Source organism: Miniopterus schreibersii (genome assembly GCF_964146895.1).
Source record: "Miniopterus schreibersii genome assembly, chromosome: 6".
NCBI lineage: Eukaryota > Metazoa > Chordata > Mammalia > Chiroptera > Miniopteridae > Miniopterus > Miniopterus schreibersii.
Window position 1 is genome coordinate 56,426,679 of NC_138107.1, and position 19,722 is coordinate 56,446,400.

The 19,722-nt window shown below is 34.0% G+C and overlaps 1 protein-coding gene across 5 annotated transcripts in view; it reads right to left on the reverse strand.

The window, feature by feature from the left end:
• REV3L (REV3 like, DNA directed polymerase zeta catalytic subunit) overlaps positions 1-19,722 on the reverse strand; it is a 129,506-nt gene that overhangs the window by 21,627 nt on the left and 88,157 nt on the right. For all 5 annotated transcript variants that reach the window (XR_013999033.1, XM_081140490.1, XM_081140489.1 and 2 more), the window contains 7 exons: positions 15,586-15,778; positions 13,961-14,072; positions 11,874-11,989; positions 10,000-10,118; positions 5,561-5,679; positions 1,840-1,981; positions 349-593 (listed from right to left, as the gene is read on the reverse strand). Coding sequence is in view for 4 of the 5 variants with exons in the window: in XM_081140490.1 (XP_080996616.1) it covers positions 349-593; positions 1,840-1,981; positions 5,561-5,679; positions 10,000-10,118; positions 11,874-11,989; positions 13,961-14,072; positions 15,586-15,778 (1,046 nt within the window). In the remaining variant the exon portion in view is untranslated. The remainder of the gene's footprint in view (positions 1-348; positions 594-1,839; positions 1,982-5,560; positions 5,680-9,999; positions 10,119-11,873; positions 11,990-13,960; positions 14,073-15,585; positions 15,779-19,722) is intronic.

The following is a 19,722-nucleotide window of genomic DNA, read 5'->3' on the forward strand; positions in this document are numbered from 1 at the left end:
TAAGATCATAACCCTTCAATAGTTCCACTGAATGGTGATTTATATCAACAAATTAAATATAAGTCTCATTTAAAAAGAGACTACAGATATACATGGAGAGTGCTGCAGGTAGCTGCAAAGCTGATTTATTCACAATCTTCTTCATGTGTCATCCATCTGTGATGCTGAACCACATAGTGATCTATGTCAATTAGTAAGGTAACTAAAAATAATGAATTAACTGTGCTACAGCCCATTCATTCCATCTTGCTCATAAGGACAGTCTCAAGTGCAAAGAGACACTCAAAAAAGTCTAACTTTACTAAGAAGTACAAAGCACAACATAACTGTAAATATGAAAAAACTTACTTTCCCAAGGTCTCCACATGGCCAAGGCAGGTGGAAAAACAGTAGTTGTATGCAATCACAATAGAAGGATATAGTGACTGGAAATCCAAAACAAGAACAGAGTTGCTATAGAAGCGAGACTCAGGCTCCATAATTAGGGGGACACACTGTGGCGCTCTCATTTGGGACCTCTGCTGTACACTAGGTGTCACAGGAATATAGTTCATTGGTTTAGCAATACGCAACATCATTGATTCCACACGGTACTGTGAGCAGAGAGGTGGAAGTAGAAAGAGAAGAAGAAACAGTTTAAATATAAATATACCGGCCTTCTAAATATGTGGTAATCATCTGGAGGATGTTTTGCTCTTCAGAATAAGGCTGCATGACCTTCTTACAATACAGTTACATAGTACTGGTTATTCCATCAGCTGTTAGGTGCGTGAAGGGGACATTTGTAAATACTTTTCGTAGTCCTATAACTTTTATAAAAACTAAAAAATATGTCAAAGGCTTATAGCATAAAACAATATTTATTGAAAAGACAAATACAGTTAGATTTTTTAAATATTTAAATACAGCTCTATCACAATAAACAAATGTAGGAGAGACAGCTGCACAGTTTGTCAACTTATTTAAAAGTTGGCCAATCTTTGAGAAACTGATTTGGGAAAATTTGAGAATGAAACTCAGGAGACTAAAGGTGGTAAATGTTATCCCAATTTTTCAAGAAGGAAACACAAGGGTTCCAGAATTAAAAGGTAGTCAGCTTAATACTTGCAAAATTAAACCAAGCAATTACTCAGGTTCCTTAACCTCATAAAATCATTCAGGTTCATATCTGCTATGAATCACTTCATAACCGCTAGGAAGCAGATGGTTTGGAATAGATTTAAAAAGCACTTGCAAGAATCAGCATGGGTTCACTGAAATTTTCTCATGTGGTTTTAAGGTATCCAACTTTTAAAAAATTATTAGCCAGCTCAAACAGTTTTTAAAATGTGTAGGGTTATAAGTAAATAAAATAAATAGATTATAAGCAATAAAATTAAATAAGCATATAGGTAATGCCAAAGTAGTTAGAGCTCTATTTTTGCTATAATTATTGAATTCATAGATTGGGGGAATGTTATAGATATAGAGTGATTAAAATAATTAAAAGATTTTATGAGGTTAAGGAACCTGAGTGATTTAATGTACTATCCCTGATGCCTAGCACAATGTTTACTTTACATATTAAAGGTATTCAGATAAATATTTGTTAAATGAATGCATGAAATCATTTTCAGCAAGGCATGTGACAAAACCTCTCATTGAATCTTTAGGAAATCAATTAGAAATATGATTTCTTAGAATTAAATGGCTTCTAAGGTCTCATTTTTCTTTAACATTTAAAAAAAAAATCACCTCAAACATCTCAAAAGTATATCACTCAAATAGAACTTTCAAGTGTCCAAAAACAAAAACAAACAAACAAAAAATCCCAACAAAACAAACAACTGGATTTCCTACCTGTGAACCCCTTGTGAGTACATGTAAAAACTGAATGCCAAAAAGTCTAGCCATTTCACTGGTTTTTCCAATCAGGTCTAGCTGTTCTAACATTTGGAGATTTCCACGGACACGGCTGATGTAATGATCAACCATTTTCCATCTGTTAAAAGAGAATCCATGCTGTGAACATTAGGGAAAAACTGGGACACTTGAAATTAGTACTGTTTCCATTCTGCCAAAACATACATATTAGTAGTGAGGTTATTCAGTGAGTAATGATGTATATGTTAAAGTATGTTAGGAGATAAATATTAGAAAATTTTAGCTGTTTCAAAGGCATAAAACTTAGTGAAAATATGTAAAGTCTGAAATAGTGATTGCGAAAAGGTGGTAAGACTAAGGATAATTATTTTCAATATTTTTCTTGGTGTTACTCTTTTTGTTACAAAAAATTAACATCCTCTCCTAGATGCCACTGCTGATGCAATACACAATTATAATTTATCATACCTATAGTCTTGTTTTTTTTGTGTGTTTTTTTAATCCTTGACCGAGGATATGTTTTTTTACTGATTTGAGGGGGGGCAGGGAAGAAACATCGATGTTACAGAGAAACATTGATCGGCTGCCTCCCATACATGCCCTGACCGGGGATCGAACCTGCAACCTTTTGGTGTACAGGACGACACTCCAACTGATCCACTAGCCAGGGCATCTATAGGTTCTTTTAAAGGAAATATAATTATAAAGCATAAGCTACGCAGCATAGGCCTGGGTAGGTGCTGAAATGGTGGAACTTAGACCATCTTGAGGGTATGGGGTATTTTGGGGAATAGGACATGTGGCAAGAGGTGGGCAAAAAATGAGATATAAGAATTCCAAGTTCAAACTCATTTATTCTGAATTTTTTGTAAGGATTGGGTCTATACCCAGGAAATTAAGAAGACAATTTCTAATATTATCTTCTTGAGCTACGTAACCCTTTGCTACCATGACACAGTATTCAATAACTATTCCTTGGATAGCAGATGAAATCAGAATGCTATTGTGAGTTCTCTAGATTAGTAATATTAGGGATTAGAAAAGATTTTATAGGCTGATTTAGGAACCTAATCATGAGACACAACATTTTACAGAAAAATGTGTTGTATTTGGGAACATAACTCATTCATATAAATCCAGGGCTTCCAGGAGACCTGAATTTAAGTTTACAAAAACAAAATAATAATAGTCAGGGTTTCTTTGTGCTTTACAAACAGATTTAATACAAGAAATCCTTGACTAGCAAGTTCCTCTCATTTCGGAGTCAATTTACAATATGTGTGTGTGTGTTTCCTTAAAACACTATAGATAGCAAATGCAAATTAAAAAGTATGACTTACTTTCTTGGTAAGAATCCACTTAAATTTAAAAATACAACTCTCTGATCTTCCAAAGTGTCTCCAAAGAGAGAGCATGATTGCTTCATGTAACATAATCCTTTTAACATAAATGGTCTAATGTCTAGTCCAAGTCCCTTATGTAATGTTAGGTCAAGTTCTCTACTTCACTTAGCAAAAACAAAATTACTTATCATTTTAGATAATACCTAATTAAAAGTAGCAAAACATGCATTTATAGCACTCTGAACTTATAAACAAACCACTGAATGTTGTTTCAATGTTAAGTTTGACATCAAGTTTCATTTTATTTATTATTATATAACTTTTCTTAAGCAGCCAGGAAAAAATTAGAGAGTTCTGCTTAGAATGCAGAAAGCTCCAAAAGAATATCACTCCAGTCTAACAATGATATACAGCTGGATAATCGACAAAACTATAAGCTTTCTTGAGGTCATCAGAAAGTTGAGGTTACAAGAGAATCAGGAGAATTACACGGTGACAAACCCATCTAAAGATAGATAGGACACATAACCTATTTCATGTCTGGTAGTGCATAGGAGGAAGAGGCAGCTGCCATAAAAGCAGGTAAGAACGAAATAGTTAAAATTTTAATAAATTGTTAAAGGTCATATATGAGCTAACATGACAGTTTAGAATCACTGGGAGCTCAGACACTAGGGGAGTGTTTTTCCATAGGCCTCACCAAGTACTCATGAGAAAGACGGGCAGCAGGGCACACAGGAATGAAACCCTACGACTTCCTCCAGCCCTTCTCTTGTATGAAGCAAAGCCTTGAGTTGCTGTGGGACTGGCAGGAAACTCTCCAATCCTCAGGGTTTATGCAAAGCTTCACTATCTCTGGGGAAAGGATAGATGTAATAGATGCTTGCTGCTGGGAGAGGGGCAGTAGTAAAAGCTGCACCTCAGGGAAGGGCAGGAAACCTCTCCTGTACCAACCATGGGCCTTGTACTAAGTAATGAGCAAAGGCTGTCTACCACTGGGTAAGGGGCAGAAAACTTTCCTAGAAACATGCTGCTGAGGGAAGAGTAGAAGCAAAAGCCATTGTCCCCTGGGGGAAGAGTCAGGAAACCTATTTGGGGCCAGGACCCGGTAGTGGTACAAAGCTGAGGTCCATCGCTACTGTAGGAAGAGCAGGAGTGCTGAGAAGGCCTCATCCCTCAGCTCCAGGAAAACGGGAACTGCCAAAGACAGACTCGAACAAACTGAGTAACTCTTCCTGCCTCCGCTATAAGCCTCGCAGAGTAACAATAGTAGTCAACCATTCAATAAACCTGACTTCGGAAAAAAAAAGGCACTGCATACATTAGAAAAGAGGAGAATGACTTGATTTTTTTTTTTTTTTTACCAGAAACAATGGAGGCTGGAAGAAAAGGAAATGAAATCCTTAAAGGGGTGGGGGAAAAAAATCACAACCCCAGAATTAAGATAGTAGAAGTATTAAAAAATAAGGGTGAGAGAATTATTTTCAGAATAAAGGCTGAGACAATTTGTTGCCATTAGACTTGCACTAGAAGAATTGCCAAAGATGCCCGGCTGGTGTGGCTCAGTGGTTTGAGCGTCTACCCCTGCACCAAGAGGTTGCCAGTTTGATTCCCAGTCAGGGTGCAGGCCTGGGTTGTGGGCTTGATCCCCAGTGGGAGGCAGGCAGGAGGCAGCCAATCAATGTTTCTCTCTCCCCCTCTCCTTTCCTCTCTAATAAAAAATAATAAAAACATATTTTAAAAAAAGAATTGCCAAAGAAAACAATTTGGCAATTTGTTAAAAGGTCAAACAAGTAGCATATGACCCAGACATTCCACTCCTAGAGAAACGAAAATGTATGGTTACACAAAGACTTGCATACAGTTTTACTTCATAATAGCCTCAAACTAGAAACAACCCAATTTTCCATCAATAGGTGACTGGATAAATAAATTGTGGTAACTGAATATTACTTACTATTAAAAATGAAAACTACTGGTTTATATAACAGCATGGGTGAATCACAAAAAACATGCTGAGTTTCTTGAAAGAAGCCAGAAACAAAGGGGTAGATTGTAAAAAACTCTATACAAAGTTCTAGCAATGGCAAAATTAATCTACAGCCATAGAAGTTCAATTAGTACTTATCTGGGTAGTTAAGGAATAGGTAGGTTGACTGCAAAGCTAAACAAATTTTCTGGATGTTAGAAATGGTTTGTTATCTTGATTGGGGTAGTGGTTACAGGGTATAAACATTTTTCAAAGTCATTGTACAATACACTATAAATGTGTGCATTTTACTGTATATAAATTATACTCCAATAATACTGATTTAAAAAGAGATACTATTCTCTTCAGAGTTATAAAACATTACCTGTATAGATCTGTCTTATTATCAAACCAATCTGATAAGACTCGAAAGGTAAAGAGGGGAAAACGCTGATGAAGAACGTGAAAGCTCACATTTTCAAAGGTGTAGTTAGTTAGCGCCACCTAAAAAACAAAAACCAAAAAACCCCAAAACTCCATTATAATAATGCTTGTATGTATATGCAAATTTGGTTCTAAAAGATTCTAAATATTACTTCCAACCTTTCACAGTAGGTATGAAAGCTACTTGCAATAATGATGTGTGTTACAACTGAATCATAATTAATTTTAAACTATGCATATATAGCTTACTGGACAGAAATGTTCATAATAAATTAATATTTAATTGGGGAAAAATCTGACCTGATGAGATTCAACTTGGTCATGTAATACTTACTTAATAGATCCCAGTTCTTACCACTTCTTTTTATATTCTATGCCAATACAAATAATGATAGACAGAAGCATTGTTAAGCAAGTGAATTTTTTGTTCCTTCCATACTTACTGTTTGGTCCTTGATCACATGCCGGTTAACAGGATCCCACAGATTTGAGGATGAGTTAATCTAGTTAAAGGCAGACATTTATCCTGCTCCCAAGAATTACATCAATACTAAGACCCAATACAATAACGAGGTAATTTCATTCCAAAATCAAAAGAATAAAAGGCTATAGCAGAAATGTTTCCCCATCTTCAAGATATGTAGGTGAAAGCTGTGTTAGTGGGAAAAGAATTCTGAAAAAAAGTCCAAATTCATAAAACATACTTCTAGCTAGATGGTCTCTCCAAAATACCCACAAGACACAAGCAATTTAGACAATGACAGGTATTTCAATGCAAAATGGAAATTAAGAAACCAGCAGTCCCCATTTCCAGGTCAGCCTGGGATTCTGAGAGCGAGTTCAAACAGCACTATGCACATTTGTATACTGTATTACAATTTTAAAAATGTTTTCTAGTTCCACAATCCAGTAAGTACAAAACAGGGCCTGAATGTTAAACTCATCTCAGTGTACTGACCCCAACTGGTCTTACTTTATCTTCAATTTCTATCTATCTCCAGAACAGCAGCAATGGAATGCAGTATACTCCAGAGTGTATACACACACACTTCTTAAACTTTGGAATGAGACTATTCTAGAGTCACTAGAATAAAGCAGGCACTAACCCATTTTCTTGGAAATAAATCACCAAGCCCTCCATCCCCAAATCAATACTGGCCTGAAGTACTTCTCTCAAAAGCAGATGAATAACTTGCTTTATCATCAAATCCCCGTATCTGAATTACTCTTACCTGCTAATGATTTCATTTAGTTTTTTAAAATTTCCATTTAGTTTTATAGAAAATGGAGCCAAGCATCTGATCTTAGGTAGTTGCATGATTATATTAAAAGTATATTAGACTAAATCTACACTTCTGATGCAGTAGACATCTTCATTAAAACAAACATACAAAAACCTCACACAGAAAAGATCACCTTCTTTTCCTGCAGTTCTCTCATTAGGGAAAAATTTGAAGTTTGCCATGGAAATTGACCTATGAGGATTAACTAGTGGATTTCATGACCTCAATCTAAACTTAAATAAAATCTTAGGAATTCATCCCCAATATCTGAGGCAGATGACAAACCTATGTTCTGGGTTGATATTATTTAAAACAGAACACTTTCATAAACTGGATTGAGAATAAACATATTATAACCTTATATAACACTCTACTTTGAGTCTTCTTGGTGTCACAAAAGCATAAATGCACAGTTATAATCTCGGACATGATAAAATTAAAGGAAACAAGAACTCTAAAATTAAGATAATCCATTTTCAGAATGTTTCAATCTCCAGAGAGGTTTACTCTAGAAGTTAAAATATAAATCTAAAAATACAAATTAGGAGTTTGTTAGTAGTCTTAGGCAGAAATCGGAGTAAGTTAAAACACTGGGCAAATGTACTTTGTACATCAAAGTCAGAATAGATACAAGTAAAGAAAGTGTTCAGTGCTTGTCCATTTATTTTACTGATAAAGGAATGGGGCCGAGAGAGGCATGGCTACACTTTTCCATTCACAGAGTCAAATGTGCAAAACACAATGGTTAATCACTTCAGAAACAAACTTACTCAGAACTGGGAGAGGCAGTCAGAATTACTGCAGGGAACACAGAAAATAAAGATGAAAGAAAAAATGCGGAAGGAGGCCATAAGCAAGCACCCGTGGCCCATATCCTCCATAACTTTATTCCCTCAGTTTGTTCTTCGTTTCTCTGGAGTCTTCAATTTAAAAAAAATGTTTTGGTTGACATATACTTTACATAAAGAAATGTACACAAATTTAAAGTGAACAACTCATAGCCTGGCCGGTGTGGCTCAGTGGTTCAGCATCAACTTATAGTCCAGGAGATTGAGGTTTGATTCCCGGTCAGGGCATATGCCTGGGTTGTGGGCTCGATCCCCAGCAGGGGGTGTGCAGGAGACAGCCGATCAATGACTCTCATCATTGATGTTTCTATCTCTCTCCCTCTCCCTCTCCCTTCCTCTCTCTGAAATCAATAAAGATATATTAAAAAAAAAAAAAAAAGAAAAAGTCACAATCCTTAAAGTTCCAGCACAGTTTGAGATTCAAGACAGTACTTTCCATAAGTTCATTCAGGATTTCATGGAAATTTCCCAAGTGCCAGGAGTACTTTGGGTTAGTAAAAAAAAAAAAAAAAAAAAAAAAGACAATCTAATTTATTTGGCCTGACTAGAAGAAGGGAGTGTAAATTATCCAACTCATAACTTTCTCACAGTTTACAAACAAAGATCGGGAATGCTATATATTCAGCCTAGAATTATCAAGAGACTTTGATACTGAATTTTCAGTAAGGACTAAAGAAAGCCCTAAATTTTGAAAATATTTATTCTCTAATTTTTTATTTTAAACTAATGATGGGATAATTGCTACAGCTGCCTTTTGGATCTTCATGAATGAAAAGACCCCTGAGACTAAGATTCAATAATTTGATTTTGTGTATATATACTTAATTTATGTGTTCATCCCAGACAATATCAGAGACTGCAGTTTGAAATATATAATGGAATATACAAACCAAATACACCACAGTCTCTGTACCTTTTATATTTTCTGTTGTCACTAGAAGTTATTTTGAAGTCATTGGGGATTCCTGTGTTCTCACTATATATATATTTTAAGTATGTCTTTATTGATTTCAGAGAGAGAAAGGGAGAGGGGGAAAGAGAGAAACATCAATGATGAGAGAGTCACTGATCAGCAACCCGGGCATGTGCCCTGACCAGGAATCGAACCTCGATATCCTGGATCATAGGTTGGTGCTCAACTGCTGAGCAACGCTGGCAGGATGCTCTCATATTTTAAGAAGAAATGAGCAGAATGAAATTATCTTCAAGCACATACATATATCGTACATTTTTAAATTAGGTGAAATGTGAGCATCAAACTTTAGGCCATAGTGCAAAGAGGAAATAAAAAGAGGAATGGGAACACCTGAATTTAATATAAAGGACTTATTTCCTTATCTGAAAGAATTACTGTGTGACATACGCCCAAAGGGTTACAGAGGACATGCTTAGGAAGTCAGATGCTTTACCTAAATCTAGAAGAGCCAGGATGATCATAGTGAATAATGTGTGTAACAGAAACTCTATAAACAAAGTTTCCAAGAAAAGCAGAGATTGAAGAATAGAGCTTTCTTTTAAATATAAACCATTTTATCTGCTATTTTCCAAAGTCCAAAATCTGAGAATTGACCAATGTACAGTAGGTATCGTTTTTACATTTCAGCAACAGAAATCAGGCAACTTTAAGGATGTTATATAATCTAGGATCCTATGATCTTACATTTTTGGTGAAAATAATTTCTCTGAGTGATTGCAAATGAATGAGATAGTTTGTGGAAATCCACACTATCAAAAATCCTTACCTGGGCTCCCAAAGCCTCAATTGGGTGCTTCAATAAACTATTTTCAAGTACTATCTTTCCAATTTACCTTATTAGTCTGACCCAGTTTTTAAATATCCTTAGTTCAAAAAGTTCCTTTCTATATTTAGACTAAATTTTTCTTACTGTAATAAATGAAAAAGCCAACTGAATTTATCTGGCCTTAAGTGCAAAAATGACTTATATACAAGAAACGATAAAAATATACAACATTCAACACGTTCAACATATTATTTTATGATAGCTATAGATTTGTAACTACTGCTACCTTAGACAGAAATAAACAAAAATTAAAATTCATCAGTAACATTAAAGTTAAATGCTTCTGTGGAAAAAGTGGTTATTTTTGTAACTCTACTTAAGTATAATACAAATAATTCACATGGACACACAAGTTACATAGTAAGCTATACTAATACTCTATAATGATTAAAATCATTATATTGAGCTAATCTATTTCCAAACAAAATTTTAGCTAAAACATCTTACCTCATTTCTCATTATTCTCCAAAGATTTAGTGTAATTCGGCCAACAATATTTATCTCACTCATTGTATCTGATCCATAGTCATCTCTTTCAGCTGCAAATCTGTTCTCAATTTTGTCATCTGTAGAAATAAAAATAGACTACAACAGGACTCACAGAAACCAAATTTCTAAGCAAATTATGTCAAAGAAAATGAGAATAAATATTAAAGATGAAGATTAAAGATGAAATGTAATTCATGGTCTCTCTTGTTTAGACTTAGAGAATCACTACTTTGAGTAACAAAATCATTTTTTCTTCCCTCTTTAAGTTATGAATTTTGTGAAATAAATGTATTTAGAAACTATACATCTTTTAATATCAGTATACACACACACATATTGAAAAAATAATAAACCCTTTTCTCCTGAAATTTGGTAACTTTTGGTGGCGCTATTTATTTTTTAATCCTCACCTAAGGATATTTTTTCCATTGCTTTTCAGAGAGAGTGGAAGGCGGGGAGAGAGAGAAACATCGATGTGAGAGAGACACATCGACTGGTCACCTCCTGCATCCTTGGCCAAAATCGAACCAGGGGCCCTTCAATCCAAGGGCCAACACTCTATCCACTGAGCCAAACTGGCTAGGGCTGGTGGTGATATTTTTATGAATACCTAAGGCATGTTTGGTGTTAGAATGAAAAATGTCATTTCTTGGGAAAAATGGTAGTTTTTAATCTAAACAATTCTCTGAAAATCTGTTGACATCTATTAATGATGTTCATATTCAGGATGAAATTCTCTTAACTGTATATGAAGATGAAGAGTTCCTCTTCTAGCAAAGAGAGCTCTGAGTCTAGTTTCTTAATTTTGTAGTTATATAAAAATTTTTTTTAAAAGTGCTTTAGAAACTATAGTTTTGATATGGCTCTTATTATTGCCCCCCTCTTAAATCAGAATAAGACTTTTGGGGAAGAGCCTAAAACATAGAACCAGTTACAAAAAAAATAAAATTATGGTACATCAAGTAAAAAAAATGTTATGTTCTGCCCTGGCGAGGTGACTCAGTTGGTTGGAGTGTCATCCCATACACCGAAAGGTTGCAGGTTCAATTCCTGGCCAGGACACATACCTACCTAGGTTGTGGTTGGGTTATGTATCAGAGGCAACTGATTGATGTTTCCCTCTTACATCGATGTTTCTCTCTCTCTCTCTTCCTCTCTAAATAATCAATAAAAACATATCCTCAGATGAATATTAAAAAAAAAAAATGTTCTCATAATGATTATGAAGACTATCCCATAATATAGACTACTTACAATAAAATGCTGGATGAAGGAAGCATAATAAAAATGGGATATATGTATGATTAAAGTTACAGTATATATAAAAAACAAAAACCGCCTGGCTGGGTGTGGCTCAGTGGTTGAGTGTTGATCCAGGAGATTGCAGTTCGATTACTGGTCAGGGCACATGCCAGGTTGTAGGCTTGGTCCCCAGTCAGGGGTGTGCAGGAGGCAGCCAACAGATGACAACTCTCTCATCGTTGATGTTTCTCTCTCTCTCCCTCCCTCTTCCTTCCTCTCTCTGAAATCAATAAAGATATATTTAATAAATAAATAAAAAACCTATATCTGTATATAAAAAATGACTAAAAGGAAAAAATATACTAATGATATATATATGTGTTTGTGTGTGTATATATGAAATAGTGAGATTGGGGTACTTTTACTTTTGATTTTTAAATTTTTTATAATGGAGTTATGATATATCTAGAACTTATAAAATTTAATATTAAAAATTAGGCTAGAACAATAGTACTTTTAAACATCTTGCCTTTATTTACTTTGTAATTTGCTCTGTAGATGACCTTTAAAATGTTTATAGTGCTACATACCTGGCACCCGAGAGATCATCTGACATAAGTTAACACTTAAGGCAGCAGCCCTTTGCAAGAGGTAGCCCCAGGAATGCATCTGAATCTCATATCCTAGCAGAATATCAGGATCATACCTAAAGAAGAAATGAAAAAATTAAACAAGGACCACACATTTATATTTAAATTAGGGAGACTGGGAAGATGTAAAATTATTAACAGTTCAAGGAAATATAGAAAGAAATGATTGTGACAAGAAGATAATAGGTTTAGTTTTACTTATTTAGTATCACTTTATATTACTTTTAGGGTTTGCCATCTGAGGAGGTAAATATTAAGAATAGAAAAATTAAGTTAATAAAACTCTGTGAGTATGCATCTATATTTTATTCAATTTTATATTTATCATCCAGCACTGTACATTATACACAGAGTTAACATTTAAGTATTGATCAGGCTAAGAGTTTCATTGCATTACCTCACTTAATTCTCATATCTATTACCCATTTACAGATGAGGAAACTGAAGTTTAGAGAGATACATTAATTTGCTTGAGACAAAAATAGAGAGCTGACCGACTCCAAAGCCTATGCTCTTAAGAAAGCCTGTGTTGAGTAAGTACTCAACAAAGGTGGTGCAAGAATGGAATACGCTTTTAGGGGGTTGTTTGGGCAAATACAAAGAAATTACAGAATTGAAATGTTGATATTTAAGCATTTTCTTCTCTTTATAATAATCCTATCATCTTCTAGAGTAAGAACCAAAAGTTAGTTTTATTTTGTTTACTGCCTTTTTTCTTAATGACTAGTATAATTCATGTTATAGACATTTAAGTAAATATTACACTTGCAAATAATCGATAAAATTCTTCAAGTTGGCAGGTAATCCTGTTGTTGGGAATATACCTAACAAGACGAAGACAAGCATACAAAGCCCTGTGACATTACTGGACTTGTGCTGGCATACAAAATGGTATTGACAGAAACTCTTACATTTTCCTTTTGCTATGCTGCTTGACAAAATAAAAGTGTAAGCACAAAAGCGTCTGACATGTTGATGACAACCTCTGTGAGAAGATAAAAGGTAAGACTGACAATGGCAAGACTCAAATGGATGGGAATCCATCCAGTCACCAGTGCTATAAATACTAAGAACAGATTCTTTTTTCCTCCCTAAAGTAGTGGGTAAGTAGCATATCATTTTTGATGCTCTGACATTTAATTTAATTTTGTTTTGTTGAAAACATTTTCTGGTTTTCTAATTTTCAAAAAGGCTTACGTTAACCTATTTTGGATTCAATCAGATGTTGAGTGCATAGAATATCATCTTGATCTTTAATGCAGAATACCGTCTCAGTATTAGAGGCTTTACAAGAATTCAACTATAAAGTTCAATTAAATTTTACAAGAGTTCAACTACAGAAAGGATTGAGTATAACAACATGCTCATGGACAGCTTTTATCTACACATCAGGATTCAGAGAGTATTTTCTAGCCTGATTTAGGCATCTAAAAACCTAAAGCTAGCAATGGGCAGAAATATTAAGTTCCTGGAAAAGTGAAGCATTTAATAAGAGAGTCCATGGCTACCCAGAGTAACATTCTTGAGAAAATGGGAAAGATTCACTTAATTATTTTATTTTTAAATTAAATTTATGAACAGATTGCATTCCAAAGCTTTTTGGAAACACTGGTTTGTTTAGAACTCAGAAAACATTTTCTTAGGGGGAAAAAAAGATGTTTATTGAAATGGTGGCTGGCCTCCAAGGTGGAAGCCTATTTAATAAATAAGTTTAGTATAGTTTCTCATTATTTCACCACCAGAGAAAAATCATACTAAAATCCAACTGGGAAACTAAGCTAAGAGGCTAAGCTAATATTTCTCTTTCACTGACTCCTGAATCTTGAGAATAAAATATTTTTTCCTAACCCTAACCTGATAGAGGTGGTGGGAGGTTAGGGCAAAATCTTTCCAGAGATAACTCCATTTTCAGGAGCAACAGGAAGGGGATCTCTTCCTTCTGCCTACTTTCATCTATATTAATCAGCAAAAGCACAAAAGTATTCTCTTAATAAACACTGGAAAAATCAGGAAATATAAAATTGTACCTCTTTATTATATCTGCAATTTCTTGAAAAAGTGCCTTCTCATCAGCAGCATAAGTAACTTCTAGTCTTGTAATTCCAGATCTAATAAGTAACGGGGTCTGAAATCTGATATCTAAGAAATAAATAAAATGTATATTATATATAATTGTGTAATACTGTTCCTCACTTTAAAAAAAAAATTTATTGACTGATTTGGGGGCGGGGAGAGGGAAACATCGATTTGTTGTTCCACTTACTTATGCATTTATTGGTTCATTCTTGTATGTGCCCTGACAGGGAAATAGAACCTGCAACCTTGGCGTATTAGGATGACGCTCTAACCAACTGATCTACCCGGCCAGGGCTGTTCCTTACTTTTGAATGAAATTATGCTACTGAAATACTTCGAATTAAGAGTGTTCCCCCATGTAAATACATAATTAACCCAATTTCTTAAAAAATTTCTTAAGAGTTTTCTAGTATAAACCTTTAAGAAAATTCAAAAATTCTAACTTATTTTTAGTTATTTTCCCGAAAAGTCTACATTCACAAAATTCCCCAGATAACATGTTGCCTGAAAAGAAATGTTATTACTTCATTTCTGTCTTTACTCTTCCTGTAGGAAGAGCTTTGCTTAGTAGAGAATATTTTATTCAGTGGTATTCTGGAAAATGTTTACAATCACCTCTCTGGGTGGGGGGGAGCCCCGATTCATAGTGCTTGCCTATTTCCATGATGTAAAGTCTTCCCACCATAGCTGATTTCAAACTACCAATGTGATATCAACTAGGTCAAAATAATTCATGAAAATGTCATGAAAAAATTCATGAAAAAAAGAAAAGCCATGAAATATTCATTGGCTTGTGAGCTGGTACAAGCCAGTTTAAGCATACCACTGATTAAACTGTAAGTTCCTATATAATTTTGTTCAGTACTTTTCAGTTGACTGATTTCATGTATTACCATTTAAAACAGAGGGACATTTGGTATTTTATAAAATACCTTATATAGTATACTATATAAAGAACCTCTGAACCAAAAGTGTATGTATTTAGGAAGAGATATAAACAAAATTAGAATATATCTTAGAAGTCTCTTATAAACCATTAATTTATCATAGTAAATTCTTAAAGCAAACAGAAGCTCTGTATTAGCAGCGAAATACCAGCATTGCACACACAGAATGTCTCCCCAAAATTTACATACACTTTAACAGCTGATAGCACAATTTTGAAAACAAAATGTATTTTAATAAATACTGACTTTATAATTATTCAAAGTGTATATATATTTTTTTTGGGACACCCTATGTAAGAAAGATTGTCCATCCAACCTAGAGATACATAATCATTTGATTTCAGTATGAACAATTAATATTTTATAAAATAATATTTACAAGAAATTATTCTAATTGGAAATTTTATTAAGATCTTTATATTGTATTGCTTCTGACTTCTGACAATTATTCAAGTAAGAATAATAAATCTAGGAAAAAGCCATACACAACACTTCTTACTCCCACGTCTCAGCAATTTAGAAAGGAGTTCCTTACACTGGCTTGGTTTAGAACTCCGGCACAGAGACTGCCCCATTTACAGGTTCATCCTAGGGTACACAGGTATAAAATTAATAAAAATGAACACTACCTTGACTGGAGACTGTCTTGTCTTTATCAATCACTATTACACCTGTGAGTTCTGTTTTGTCTGTGTTTGGTAGTGGTGTATCAGATGAGATGCAGTAGAACAGAGCACAGATTGGGTCAAATTCAGGATCTGGTTCTAAGTCTCGTCTAGTTCGAGCATGTAACTCCACACTGATTAGGGTAAGATTCTGTATCTACAAAAGGAAATTAAAATATGTTTTTAAACACATTTAAAACATGCTGAAAAAAGTACGTTTCACTAAGACTCTAAGGAAACGTAAAATTACAGAAAAAATGGCCACCAAGGACGCAGTCAGTTTAATCTCTATAGATTAAAATTAAAAATTTTCACTTTTAAGATTAAATTAAATCAACTCATGTTTTTCTTTTAGAAAATTTGCTTATATTGTAATTTCTCAATGTCAAAACATATTTAAAACTACTTGTTTAAAATACATGTACTGCCTTTCAATTCTCAATTCCTGTTTGAACGACTAGTCCAAGTAGTTATATATTCAAACCAAAGTTTGTTACCTTTTACTATCTACCCAGTTAACTATAGTTTTACCTACAGTGTAAGTTAAAAGAAGAGATTTTTATAGTTTAAATTAAAAAAGATTTTTTTAAAATTTGAAGCTCCTACTTATTAATTCTTTACTACTTGAGGGCTGCTTAAATTTAGACTTTTGTATATACTAGGTAAATTGTTACAGTTTTCCTGGGGGGGAAAAAACAACAACAAACCACATAAGAATTGTATGGCATCAACTACACAATAGCCAGGCTTTTGTCCATGCACATTTTCTTTGACATACGATGTAAAAATGTAATATTTTTCTTTTAAAACTTATTTTCCTATGCTAATAAAAACTTTTCTTAACTGCAATCCTTAGTTCTCTTTCTAAAATCAAGGCACAGTAAATAAAAACTCTGGGTAAAAAACCCCAAAATGTGATTACAGCTGGAATTATAGCCATCATTGTACCAGCAAAGTACATATACCTAGCAATGGAAAACAGTAGACTATAGTTACAATACTGGTATTATTCAGATCTTACACATTTAATAAAGGATTTGTATTTTGTATTTATCTTGCATGCCAACTGTTGAAGAAATATAAATGCAAGTCTCTCACCAGTGATAGAAACAGAATCTGGTAAATCTCTTTGGTAGACAATTCAAAAATACCTTTCAAATTAAAAAATGGACATATCCTTTGATCCAGTAATTCTCCTGAGAATATATCCTGCAGATATACTCATACATTTAGCCACATTATAGGCACAAGAATGTTCACTAAAGATTATATTTCCAGTCTTCTTTAAACTATAAAAGACTAAAGACTAAACTATAAAAGTCTAAAAATCAATTGAGGACTTTCATAAATTATGTGGTGTTCATAAAGGCCACACACAATGAAATAATCTGTAACCTTTGAAATTTTCAAAAGAATAAGCCAGATCTATAGGTTTTAAAATGGAAAGATCACCATAAAACACTGATAAATAGAACCACTGAGTGCAGTATGCTTATACTTATGTAATAAAGGTTAAGCATATTCATAGATAATATCTGCAAAAGACATAAAATACATAGACCTGCTTATTGCCTATAGGGAAGGACACTGCTTAGTCTGAGGTGAAAGGGAAGCTTACTTTTCACTGTAAATCTTTTTGTCCTGATTGAAAATTTTCCCATGTACACGCAATACTGTATGCATTCACTAGTAAATTATTAGTAAATTCTTAAGTACTTTTTAAAATATAAAAACATTAATCATCTGTGTATAAGGTATAAGGAATAATAACAAATATCCACAAATCCACCACTTTCCTTAAAAAATATGTTGCTGTTTCTATTTAAAAAAACAAACAGAGCCTGGCTGGGCGTGGCGCAGCGGTTTAGTGTCGACCTGGGATCCAGGCAATTGGCGTTCGATTCCCAGTCAGGGCATATGCCCCGGTTGTGGGCTCGATCAATGACTCTCTCATCATTGATGTTTCTATCTCTCTCTCTCCCTCTCCTTTCCTCTCTCTGAAATCAATAAAGATATATTTAAAAAAAACAACAAACCAAAACAAACCAAAAGACAAAGACAAAAACAAAAACAAAGATAAAAAAAAAAATCAAACCATTAGGGGGAGCTCAGGCAAAGAACTTTTAAAAGTATACTCTAGGACTGTTTGATTTTTTATTTTTTAACAATAAGCATGTATTAATTTAGTAAATACAAAAATGGGAAAACTCTCCTTAAACTCAAACAAAATGAAACCAAAAAAGCCCAGTTTAAGTAGAAAAAAAATCAACATGTGGAAAGGCTATGAAGGAGACTGAAGAAATTTCAGGTCAGAAGAGTCTTGAAGGTTTATTTACTAGGCCAAATTTCACACTCAAATGTTATCTTTCTATTCCTTGATATAAAATGCATTATGACCTTAGAGGTGTTTTTTTTTTTCAAGCAAACATATGGAAAGAAGAGACTAAGAGAGATTTACTCAATGTAACTAGGAAAGAGGTAAGAAAGGAAGACAAGGATTACAATACTTTTCTTCTGCATTGAATATGCATATGCAGAAGGGAGAGATTAGCCCATGGTAATGTTAAACAGAAGAAAAATGCTATGGGCACAATTTTCTAGAAAAAGGAACAGACCAGAGATTTTTTTTGGGTTCATTGCTAATTTGACCACCAGGTGGCTGTTTGGAGTGTGAGAAAGCCTGTTTTGGGAAGAAGCTATAAGCAACATGTCAGACCTCCCAAGTGATTTTAACTTCAAGGCGGCTCATGGTTCTGAAATGGGATTATGCAGAATAAAGTAACAGTATAAGAAGAAATTTATGTTTTTCAAATAATAAAAGAGTAATCAAATTTAACAAGTCTTTTTGCTAGAGTCTATCAAATTTGCTTTACTAAATAAATATATTTTTGCCCAGTCGGCATGGCTCAGTGGTTGGGCATCAACCTACAATCCAGGATATTGACGTTGGATTCCTGGTCAGGGCACATGCCCGGGTTGTGGGCTCGATCCCCAGTGGGGGGCGTGCAGGAGGCAGCTGATCAATGACTCTCTCATCACTGATGTTTCTATCTCTCCCTCTCCCTTCCTCTCTCTGAAATCAATAAAGACATATTAAAAATAAATTAATAAATAAAATTTTAACAAAGTATTTTAATTTTTTAATTTTTTAATTTGGAGTGTGTACTTGATAAAATATGTATTCCTGAGTTTATTAATTTATCTGAGATTCAGGGGATAATACAGCACTAGGTATAAAGCAGGAACTAAATGCTGTTGAATAAAGATGTACAAATAAATATTTAGGAAGTCAGACTGTATTCCAATCTAATTCTAAAAAAGTGCAATTCTTAGTTCAAATTTAGGCTAAAGTGAGGACAGTATTTAAAATTTTTCTTAGTCTATGCTTATCCAATCCTTAGAACAGTTTAAGACAGAACTGACTTCAGAACAAAAAATTAAAAAAAAATTTGAATTCTCTGCTCTGAAGGCAGAGACATAAAGCAACCCTATAAAACAGCATTATCCATTAGAAATGCAATGAGAGTCACATACCTAATTTTAAATTTTCTAGTAGATACATTTAAAAAAAGTAAAAACAAGTTAAATTAGTTTTATAGTTCTAAGTTGCTTCAAACATACTTAAAGGCTTTCTAATAAATGAGTCAAGTATCAATTTCTAGATCTAAGCTAGTTAAATTTAAAATTTAAAATTCAGTTCCTAGACATATAAGCCAAATGGGAAGTTCTCAATAGCCACATTGCTAGTGACTACACTGACAGCATAAGAATAAACAATAAAAATATACTCTAATTTCCACCTTACTGCCAGTCAGATACGTGTTCCTGAGTTGTGTTTTCTCTAATAGAGATAAATTTATAGTGACACACACATATTCTCCAGTCCATTCTGTGACTGATGTGCATTTTAAAGACAACCTCCTACTCTTTGGCGTTTGGCCTGTGCAGGGACGGTAACTGGGTTACATAGAGATAATGTGAACAAATGAATGTAGCAAGCACTAATCCACTGAGCGAAGCAAACAGAAAATACAGGTAAATGTTTGGAATGTTATATAACATCCTAACAATTCAGAATAAGAGATTTTTCTAATAAACTAT